The following is a 10,644-nucleotide window of genomic DNA, read 5'->3' on the forward strand; positions in this document are numbered from 1 at the left end:
AAAATTATGTTCATTCATATTTGCAAAAACTTTGTTTAAAAAAAATGAAAATAAACTATTTAAACAGAATAAGAATAGTTAAGAAGTTTTAAAATTAAAAGGAAAACCAAATAATTCTGTATCGAATCCAATTGAATTATACTTTTAAAACAAAGTAAAATTAAAGTGGTAGTGATATCTAAGAAATTGATATATACTATATATCAATTTCTTTATATATACCAATTAAATCACGTAAATGTAAGAAAAATTTTAAATGTTATCATAGTTACTGCTACCCATAGAAAAATACCAAAAAAAAAATTCCAGAAAATGAGAATTTTTATAGATACTTCATTATCTTTAATGCAAATTTCAAAAGAAACTGATAACATAATGCAATTAAGTTATGCATTTAATACCAACTAGGCAAAAATAAACTTTTCTCACTCACCTTCATCCTGATTGCTCCCTAACAAAATTTCCATATCCTCATAATCCCCATCCGACACCATATCTAATGGATGCTTCGGTAAAAAAACGCCCTCTATGGTGGGCATCGACGGAAATCCCAAAATCCCCGAATAAGAATTCCACTGCTGTAAAGAAATCGTTTTGGCGTCCGCAGCTCGCATACAATCCAAAACTTCGTAGGGGCGCGTTTCCAAAATTGTGACGTTACAACCACAATCTTGTATAAGAACTTTCGCGATTGATTCCGCTGTTTCGGCTGTCATATAGCTCCAAGGGGTATTAACTGTTCCCGACTGAAGTATTCCTCTTTTTACAAGCCCTTTTGTAATGGGGCTTAGCAGTAAGATACTCACAGAACCTCCTCCGGCGGATTCTCCAAACACTGTAATCAGTTCAGGATCACCACCAAATGCGGCAGCGTTATCCTTGATCCAGCGTATAGCCAATGCCTGATCCCATAATCCCATATTGCCTGGAACTTCCTCACTACCCTTAGGGAAAAACCTGTTTAGATATAAGAATCCGAAGGAACCTATGCGGTATTGCATGGAAGCAACAATGACGTCACTGGTGGCAGCAATAATGCTCGCATCGTAAATATTAAGGGTTGAGGTGCCACTCATGTAACCCCCTCCATAGATCCAAATAAGCACTGGTACTTTGGTTCTTTCAACGGGGTGTTTAGTGTCATGGTGCCTTATGCGCAGCCGTTGTGGAACCCATATATTCAAGTAAAGACAATCTTCTGAGATGTTAGTGTTTGGGTTCCACATTTCTTCACCCTCAAAACCAGGGAAGTACTCATATCTTTCCTGATAGCAAGAGTTAGGAAGCTTAGTGGCATTAAGTATCCCATGCCACGGATCAATTGGTACCGGTCGTCTGAACCTTAAATGATCAACTGGTGGCTTCGCAAACGGTATACCCGTAAACAAATGAACCTCGCGCCCCAAGACGGTTTTTTCGTATCCACGTATCAAACCGGAGGTGGTTTCCACCACTAGCGGATCATTCCGATAGTCTTTCGAATACTTAGCGGCATCCTCGTAAGACCAGGAGTAAGCCCGAAAAGCGAACGCGTTCCCGCTTAAAAGAAAAAGTCCGATAAAGAACACCGTCATTGTTAATTCACGCATTCCTGACTCACAAAAGCATGTTTGGTCGCCAAGCACGCGGTTCTGGAATTTATCTGTTGCTCCCGGTTTTTCGTTTAGGGTTAGATGGAGGAGTCGAAAACTTGAAAAGAGCGTCAGTGCGCGTCGGCGTCGATCGAACTAACGGCGTCCCTGGCACGGTGAAGATGTTATTTTGATGACAAACTGATTCTGACTGAACGGAGCGATTCTGGGACCGAATTTCGATATAGGAGCCTTGCGCCGGTATAGAAGAGGGCTGTTTCGTATTGTTTAGTGTCATTGTTCTTTGGCACTTTATTGTTTAGGAAGTGGGAGGAGGATATATTCGATGGTAATTATGCTACGGCCCATTTTAGGTGTTGATTATACGGATTTTATTGATTTGAGTTACTTTTAGATAATATCGTCAAGGAATTTTATAGTCTTTTTAAGTATATTTGTTGAAAAATATTTTGACCGAAATCCGTAAAATTTATTTTTTTTTCTTCTGTACACTTACCCCTTTTAATATTCCTGTGAGTTAAAATACTACTCTTCCTCTTCAATAAAGTATCAAACATTTTTTTGAATAAATTATTATAAGATACTCTTTAATGAAGTTAATATTCAACTGTTAATGACTGTAGGTAATAAGCTAATGTATTTTGAGGAAAACGGTAATGACATGGCAACGCCACCCGGTCCCATTGCTTATGGCACCGACACAAGGAATCACTTCCAGTCACGTCGTCAAAAAATATTTACAGAATAAACGTTTAATTATAATAGAGTATGCTTTAAATATAAGTAATATGACTATTTATGAACCATTTATGTGTTTTTTAACGCAGTTCATTAGAGTAAAGGTACCTATTAAATAAGAAGAATTTTTTTTTATTTTCAACATTTATTTTTATATTTTTAACATTTTGCATAATTTTGTTGTATTAAACTAGTATCAGTTTTACCTCGCTTATTTTATATCACATCATATAATATATACCGGATACCGACTACCTTTAAGTGACAGTATTGCTATATCAAAAACTAACCTATTTAATTTCTTTATTGAAATTACATAATAACTATAGATAGATGTACAGCGTGTCCTTACAGCCCGGTCCAAATTTGGATATTTTAGAAGGGTATCTCGGATCCTATAGGAGATAGAGCTTTAAGGTTTTTGCATTAATGTGTTACTTTTTTATGAAACGAAATACGCCATTGTCAAAGATTTCACAACTGTCATAGGTTTTAGATATATAAATTAATATTGAATTTTGTCACCTTTTTTCTAAATCACCGATTCATTTTCTAAATAGAATTTGGATCTCCTGAAATTAGTGTTTTCCTCTCGTAATGTATCAAATTATACCCGAAAATTATTATTTTCTTCCCATCCTCTTCTAATTTTTAGATTGAGATAAAAAAATATAGATGATAATTCGATTTTCCCCCCTATTTTTTATATCATCGATTCATTTTTTAAATGGTGTTTGGATCGGCTGAAATTAGTGTTTTTCTCGCGTAGTGTGTCTTATTATACCCAAAAAACATCATTTTATTCCCATTCTCTTGTGATTTTCAGTTCGTTTCAATTTCTAAATAGTATTTGGCAGTAAAATTAGTGTTTTTCTCATAATGTGTATAATTATACTCAAAAGACATCATTTTATTCACATCTTTTTCTAATTTTCAAATTAAGATAAAGATATATAAATCAGAATTCGATTTTTGCACCTATTTTCTATATCATCATTTCATTCTCTACATAGTGTTTGGATCGGCTGGAATTAGTGTTTTTCTCTCGTAATGTGTCTTATTATACCCAAAAAATATTATTTTATTCTTATCCTCTTTTAATTTTCCGATTCAAATTAAGATATATAAATGAGAATTCGATTTTCCCACCTATTTTCTTTATCATCGTTTTATTTTTTAAATAGTGTTTGGGTCGGTTGGAAATAGTGTTTTTGTACGCAAATTTTTGATTAGAGGGAGCACAATAAATTTATAATTTTCAAACTTCAGCTCCAACTTTAAACCCTATGCGGAAATGGATATCAACCCCAAAATCTTAAATAGGAATAGGGGATACCCACCCCCGTGTAGGAGATGAAGTTTAGGTAGTGTAGGTTATATATAAATTTATTGAATTCCCTCGAATCAAAAATTGACGTGTAAGAAGGTTTTTTTATTTTAAAAATTACGTAGAAAAACTGGGTGGAAAGTTTTCATTGATCCACCCTGTATATGATTGATCAACTTGAAAAAATGCAAAGTAGTTTAATGACACTGATCTTATGTTGTCATTTTTATACGTGTTCTAAGTATGATGTCTGTAAGATAAAACTGTAAGTATAATTTCTATTAATTAATTTTTAAATTGAAACATCTAATATGTAAAACCTTTAGAATTTTTTCACATAAATATTATACAAGAAATCGGCTCCATCCTGATCAACAGATTACATCATATGACCCAATTGCTCAGATCGCAATTCTTAGCACAGGCTCAATAGAATTTACCTATTATTTAGATACCTAGAGTGATTTCCTATTATTTTCTATAAGTGGGCAATTTTTTAAAATTATAATTATAGCATATTTTGTTATTCAAGATAGATCAATATAGAAGACTGAGAAGAAGACTGAAGAAATACCGGCAGAAAATTGCTATAGATATTTTAAGCCTTGACAAAACCAAGTGCGCTTATCACCATTTGATCTTTTTATTGCTTATGCGTCTATCAACTTACTTCCAGATATGCTGTTCCAAAAAAAACTGATGCTGTGCAAGAACTACTAAATAAAGATTTATTTTAGCCTTGTAAGGTTTTCTTGGCGAATAGTATGCTTGTGTCAGTTGGTGCTGAGCAAAACAACGGCTGCAAATAACGTTTAAACTGGTAACAAACCTTAGGTCTCGAGCATCTAAATTCAAAAAAACAGCAATCCACTATAAGCAATAAGTAAATAAAAGTCTTCAACAGAAAATAAAGAAAAACAATTTTGTCCCTCTCCCACCTTAACTAGCTAAACATTTTAAAAAGCTTAGTACTTATTAGTCAACCCTTGTACCATTTAATACATAGACGTGCCTCTGTGATCTTGACGCATGTCACGTGACCAAATGGTATTAATAATATATATAGTAACGTGATCGTTGTATCGAAATTGAGGCCCTCCCACAGTGTGCCGTGGCGATCTAAGATGGCGGCTTACGTTTATGTACAGGGTTATGCCCAAAATAGTAAATTTCTCAGCAATTATTAAATTAGGAAGAACATGTTAAGAATTTATTTATTTACTGCGTTATTTTCCGACCTAATTATTTATCAACTGTATAAAAGCGGTAAATATAGATCTTAAAAAGAAAATTACAAAAAAAACTTTTCCTGCTTAAAAAGTTACTTCTAAGTTGCTTAAGAACTAATTAGCTAACCCTTATAACTTGTAACCACACTGATCTATAGACATGACTCCGTGATTTTGACATACGTGACGTGGTCAACTGGATATTAATAAATAAGGATTGACGTGATGTGCTGGGTGAATGCTAAAAATAGATAGTTTATTGATGACTTTGATCATGCATTTAAGTTTATTTATTTATTTACCATTAATCATTATCTTCAAATGCGAATAAGAGAACAAAAATGTATTCAACTGCTCCAAAGTGCTGCTCTATACTTATAAAAGTCACGAGTCAACAAGTCAAGCCAAATGATTCTTCACAATAACTGGACATATAGCAACTATAACGTTAGACATAGCGCTGGAGCAACATAAAACGATAAATTGTAAATTGTATATGAGCATTTGTTTGCGAGAAATACTTGTTGAAATACGGATAAAGAAGCGGCAACAAAGGATCTTCATTTTATCGGTATAGGTTCTCACACATTGGTTGAAACAACTAATTATTTAATCAGCTCAAACATTGAAATACATATAGGCCTAAGTTAGCAACAAATGACATCTTTTTGTGTCTATTTATTAGGAACAATATACGTGCCGATGTTTTTTGGCCCCTAGATGAGCCATTGGTGCATTTAAAAATTAAGTTTTGTTTTGTTGAAAAAGTGCTACGAAAATTAATTGGTAAACAAATATTGATCATTAGGAATAATATCGTTCCAATTTATCGCCGTATTCTAAAAATGTATACTAAATAGAGAAATCTTCATTTGCAGAGATAGCCGAGCCTCATTAAAAGCTAAAATTGTAAAATCTTACAATAATTCACTTTATACTTTGTCAGCATTTTGGTGCTCCAGTTCATCCATGTTTAATTGATTAAATTAAACATTAATTGAAATTAAAAAAATAATTGAAAGAATCTGTGCAACTCTGCTTGTGCAACATTATTATTGTTTGATTATGGTGATGTAATCTACAATAATTACTTCGGTAGTTTCATCTTCTATTCAAAAAGTGCAAAATGTCTGTATGCGTTTTTCCTTTAATATTTGCTACAAAAGTCATATTACCGCATATCTTAATAATCATATTATTCTTTCAATATCAAATAGACGCAAATATCACATGTATTCTTTCATATACAGAATTTTAAAGTCGGGAAACCCACCATATCTAAGAAAACTTTTCAATGTGCATGAACAAAACCATAATACCAGACGGTTTAATATTTTTAGGGTTCCTCAGCATACAACAGCAGCTTTTCAAAAATCATTTAGTTACGTTGCAGTTCATTTGTGGAACAATTTGCCCCATTGCGTTAAAGATTATTCTTTTTATAAGTATAAGAAATACATAAGAAATATGCTTATCTAGTCACAGTATGATGCCTAATAATTAAATATGTATTGAGAGGAATGTCAATTGGATTTTCTCCAGTCTCTTTTCATTCAGGTTGTGTCATATTTATATAGCTGTACTAGGTCAAGTCTAGAATTAATATAAATTGCTATTTCCTTATTACATTAATTTCACTAATAAAACATTATTATATTTTTTTCAGATTTAAGAAAACATGTGTCTTAACATATTCGAAGCATCAACACGACGCCACCTTGCGATGCAACTTCAGCAGCAATCGATTGTTCATATTTTTTAAATAAAGTGGAACAAAACGAATTTTATTGTATATATTCAAATCATGTTATATTTTTATTTAATTAGTTAATACATATACATTAATAATTAAAAAAAAAAATCTTTTAAAGAGTTTAAAGTAGCATTTTAACAACGTTTTAGCTATTTACCTAATCATCTCCAGGACATGAAAATCTAAATTGTGGTCCAATATCAATATTTATTTACGGGAAAGATATTAATTTTTATAAATCTAGGCTTAGCAAAAGTGAGATAAAATTGGATTGCTATTAATTTTCACTAATATCCTGCAGAGATATACTTACAAAAATCTGGATTTTTTCTTTGATTTTTCGCTTGTTCCAGGCACGTAGATAGGTCGTATCTGATTCTTCTGGCAAAAAAATCTAAGATAACTTTTAAACCCAATTTTTTTATAAATATAAGAGTGTCCCCATATAACATCACATGAGGTCACAGTAGTTAAAATATTTTGCGAGAAAGCTTAATATTTAGCCACCTTATTCAATCATAATATTAAATAAGCAGAAACTTACCAGCAATTTCATTACCAAACTAACCTAGAATATTAAGCGTTTCCTGCGAATTTTATCGGTACCTTATAACCGATAAGCCATTTCTTATTCGCTTCTTGATATTGGTTAAATTAAAGAAGTTTTTAACAGCATATGCACAAGTTTACCTAGAAATTTCGCAACAACTTTCCCCATATGCCCGTGAGCTCTCCTTTAATATATTTTGCTTATTCCGAGCACGTGGATAGGTCATACCTGATTCCTCTTCTTTCGAAAATGCCTTAAACAGGACCTAAATATTTTATGAACCGTTTTAATGGCTACGTAATGAAAAGACCAATAGAGAAATTAAACTTTTATGTTCTGGGTTTTTTTTGTTACACTGTATTCTGTAAGCTTTAAAAAATACGATTTAGGCAGGTAAATGAGTTTTTCTTTTTTAATTTCCGTCACGTGCTAATTTAAAATTATTTGCAATTGGTTTATGTTTGATGCCTAAAGGAAAAAAAAACTGTAAAAAGGCATAAGAAATCGATATGCTCAAGTGACTTACTTAATAGCCAAAACCTCTCAAGGACTTTTATTCGCTAAAAAAAAGAGGACAAAGCGGCTAAGTTCTTAAGACCTTAAGATGGAGGTGAGATAAGGCACGGGAGCTTGTAGGGGTAGTTAATTGAGTGGTATAAAGAGGCGACAGAATACATTTATTCGAATTTATCAGTTGAATTCAGAAATATTATGTTTTTAAAGTTTATTTATCAAATTGAACTTTGAAATTATAAATAAATTAAACCTGATTAATCGGACGCAATTGTAAGGACAATAAAGAGTAGTACTATTTTCGTTATTGCAGATAGGTAAATGTAAAATTATAGAGACCTAAAATAACATATGACGATATTTAAATAAATATAAACTAAATAATATTAAAAAAAAGGTTGCATGTCCATTTAGATTATGCATTTATTTATTTTATTATGTTATAGCACCTAGGTATAATGTGTTGTGTACAAATTTAAGCGAACGATTTTTTTGTTAATTAAGTTAATTTGAACTTAAAATTTATTTTTTTATACGGGGTGATCAAAATTGTTACTTATATAATGATATTTTCAATTCAATTTTGCCCTATTTTTTTCAAATACACAACCCTGAGTCTGGTATCGGTTTGAGAGAGCATTCTTTTATTTTCAATTTGATACCAACAAGTTTGCCTTGAACTCTTGCTTTATTGGAGAATGATTAGAACATACTGAAAGCGTAGAGTAGAAAATACAAACTAGAACAAAAACAGTATTAAATGGAGAAGTCAAAGATATTGATTGGGTCAGTGCTCACCTTGAAGACCAAATAGTCTTCTTGAACACCACTACCTAAAACCGTCGATTCTTTTTATTTTTTCTTGCTTAAGTATATTCTTCTAAATTTTATCCAAATAGTTCAATAAGTTCTTGAGATATTGGGCTTTAAAGAGAGTGCTTATCTCCAAGATCAAGCATGACTATTAAATCTCACAACTTCATAAGACCGAATATTTCAAAGCACTAAACTGTAATTAAAGCATTACACAGTATTTTGTAAAGGCTTGTATGAACAATTTTCCACATAAATATTAAAATTTACTCAAAAAAGTGTGCCACATTCATTGAAGTTATGCATGAATTAAAAAGCAGCATCTGAATATTTTATATACATGCATTGAAAATTACGGGTTGAAAATTCAGACATACGTGAGCATGTCTTGTTCTACTATTATTGATGGATTTGATGTCAAAAAGCGAATGCATATTATAATATAAATTTTCTATTAATAATCGCATAATCTAAGGTAGAGTCAGAATGTGCCTGGCATATGTGCGTCTATTGTACTATATAATGTTTGAACAGGAAAGACTAATTGATTGTGTCAGCCCACTGGCCGGGTGCCTATTATACGCTCCGAATCAGAATGAAAATAGAACCGTTCGTATTAGCTTAAAATGCATTCCGGTTAGTGGCATCAATTATTACATTTCAATTCAGCGTTAATTCGAGAAGTTGCATAAATTGCAATTATTTAGTTGGCTAGTAAATACTGGGTAAAATTCTTGAACTGTATTTTTCCAAGATATTAATCTTAACAGTGATTTTAGGCTTACTTATTGGTAGTTTTAACAGTAAGCAGTATTTTATAACATATATTAAAATTTCACAAAAGAATAAGGGTGTCTTAAAAGATTAAGAAAAAAATGCATAGTGCAATTATGTTATGCATTTATTGGAAGTTATTATAAATAAGTAATATTTAAAATTAAATAATACAAATAAATAATTAAAAATATTTTTTTTTCCAGCAAGATAAATTGAATTTTAATACTCTATGTATCCTATATCCGTTGGTAGAAAATACTGAATTGCCTGAGAGAATTAAAAATATTTTTCAAATAAATGTCCTAAGGATAGAAAGTTAGACCTTCGAGAATAATTGAAAGTAAAAAAAAGAGAAAAAAAGTCCAGTGACAGACTGTTTCCATTTTTTATATATTGGACTGGAAACTATATTATATTTATCATAACAAAGATTCTCATAGTTGATAAATACGTAAGCTATATTTTCTTAATGGTAATATAAAACAATTACTTATTATTTAAAAATTTATTTATATATAACAAAATGATAACATTATATTTGTTTTGGAAATAATAGTCGTCTGTTCAATCAATACAACATTGTATTTTTACTTATCCGCTTCGCTATTTAGTCAGTGATTTTATAAAATATTCATATCAATTTGGCAAATTTAAAAAACGTTATTTTTCCAAATAAATATTACTATTTTCCTAATGCTAAATAAAACATTTATTAGGGCAAACAGAAGAAAATTAATTAACTGTCTTAAAAATAACAGCAAGTCTATATTTGAAACAGACAGCGCTATTTATTTTCCTTTAAATGTCTAAATCAGGATATAAACTCAAAATCCAAATACTCAGTGACATATAGGTATAAAATTTCATAGAATCATGGAAACCTGCCTATAAATTTTTATCGGGCTTCGTTTCACGGCGACAGGTTTATTCTTTCGTGTCACATCAGCCAAATTTAATAGCTTTCCCATGCATTCCACGTATCTGCACTATACCTTTTCAGACGTCACATTTCCAAGCCCATTGAATACTTTATGTTGACTCTTTTGCACGTAACGGAATTGCCTTACAGTAGATTTGGGAAAGGAGAGGAATATATATATTCTTTAGGATAATAGGGACCCCGATTGTCCGTCCAGAAATCTGGACTCGATTGTGTAACCCACTTGTGCAATCTGACCTTATTAGGAGATTAAAAATAAAATGATAAGGCAAACCTAATATTGTTTTAATTGGTTGAACTTTTCGTAACACCTACACAAAAAACATTAAGCTTAGGAGAGTAACATTAACGTAGGCAGCCAAAGTTAAGGTCGTAACTCTAAAATAAATTAAACGACTTAACCCATTAAATC

General features: G+C 31.5%; 1 protein-coding gene across 1 annotated transcript; it reads right to left on the bottom strand.

Annotated features, from left to right (window-relative positions):
* Window positions 1–425: 425 nt before the first annotated feature.
* Window positions 426–1,701, bottom strand: LOC126740538 (acetylcholinesterase-like). Its single transcript, XM_050446615.1, has one exon. The coding sequence runs from the start codon at window positions 1,587–1,589 to the stop codon at window positions 426–428; it is 1,164 nt and encodes a 387-aa protein (XP_050302572.1). The 5' UTR covers window positions 1,590–1,701.
* Window positions 1,702–10,644: the final 8,943 nt, after the last annotated feature.

This window comes from Anthonomus grandis, chromosome 1 (genome assembly GCF_022605725.1).
Source record: "Anthonomus grandis grandis chromosome 1, icAntGran1.3, whole genome shotgun sequence".
Classification (NCBI taxonomy): domain Eukaryota; kingdom Metazoa; phylum Arthropoda; class Insecta; order Coleoptera; family Curculionidae; genus Anthonomus; species Anthonomus grandis.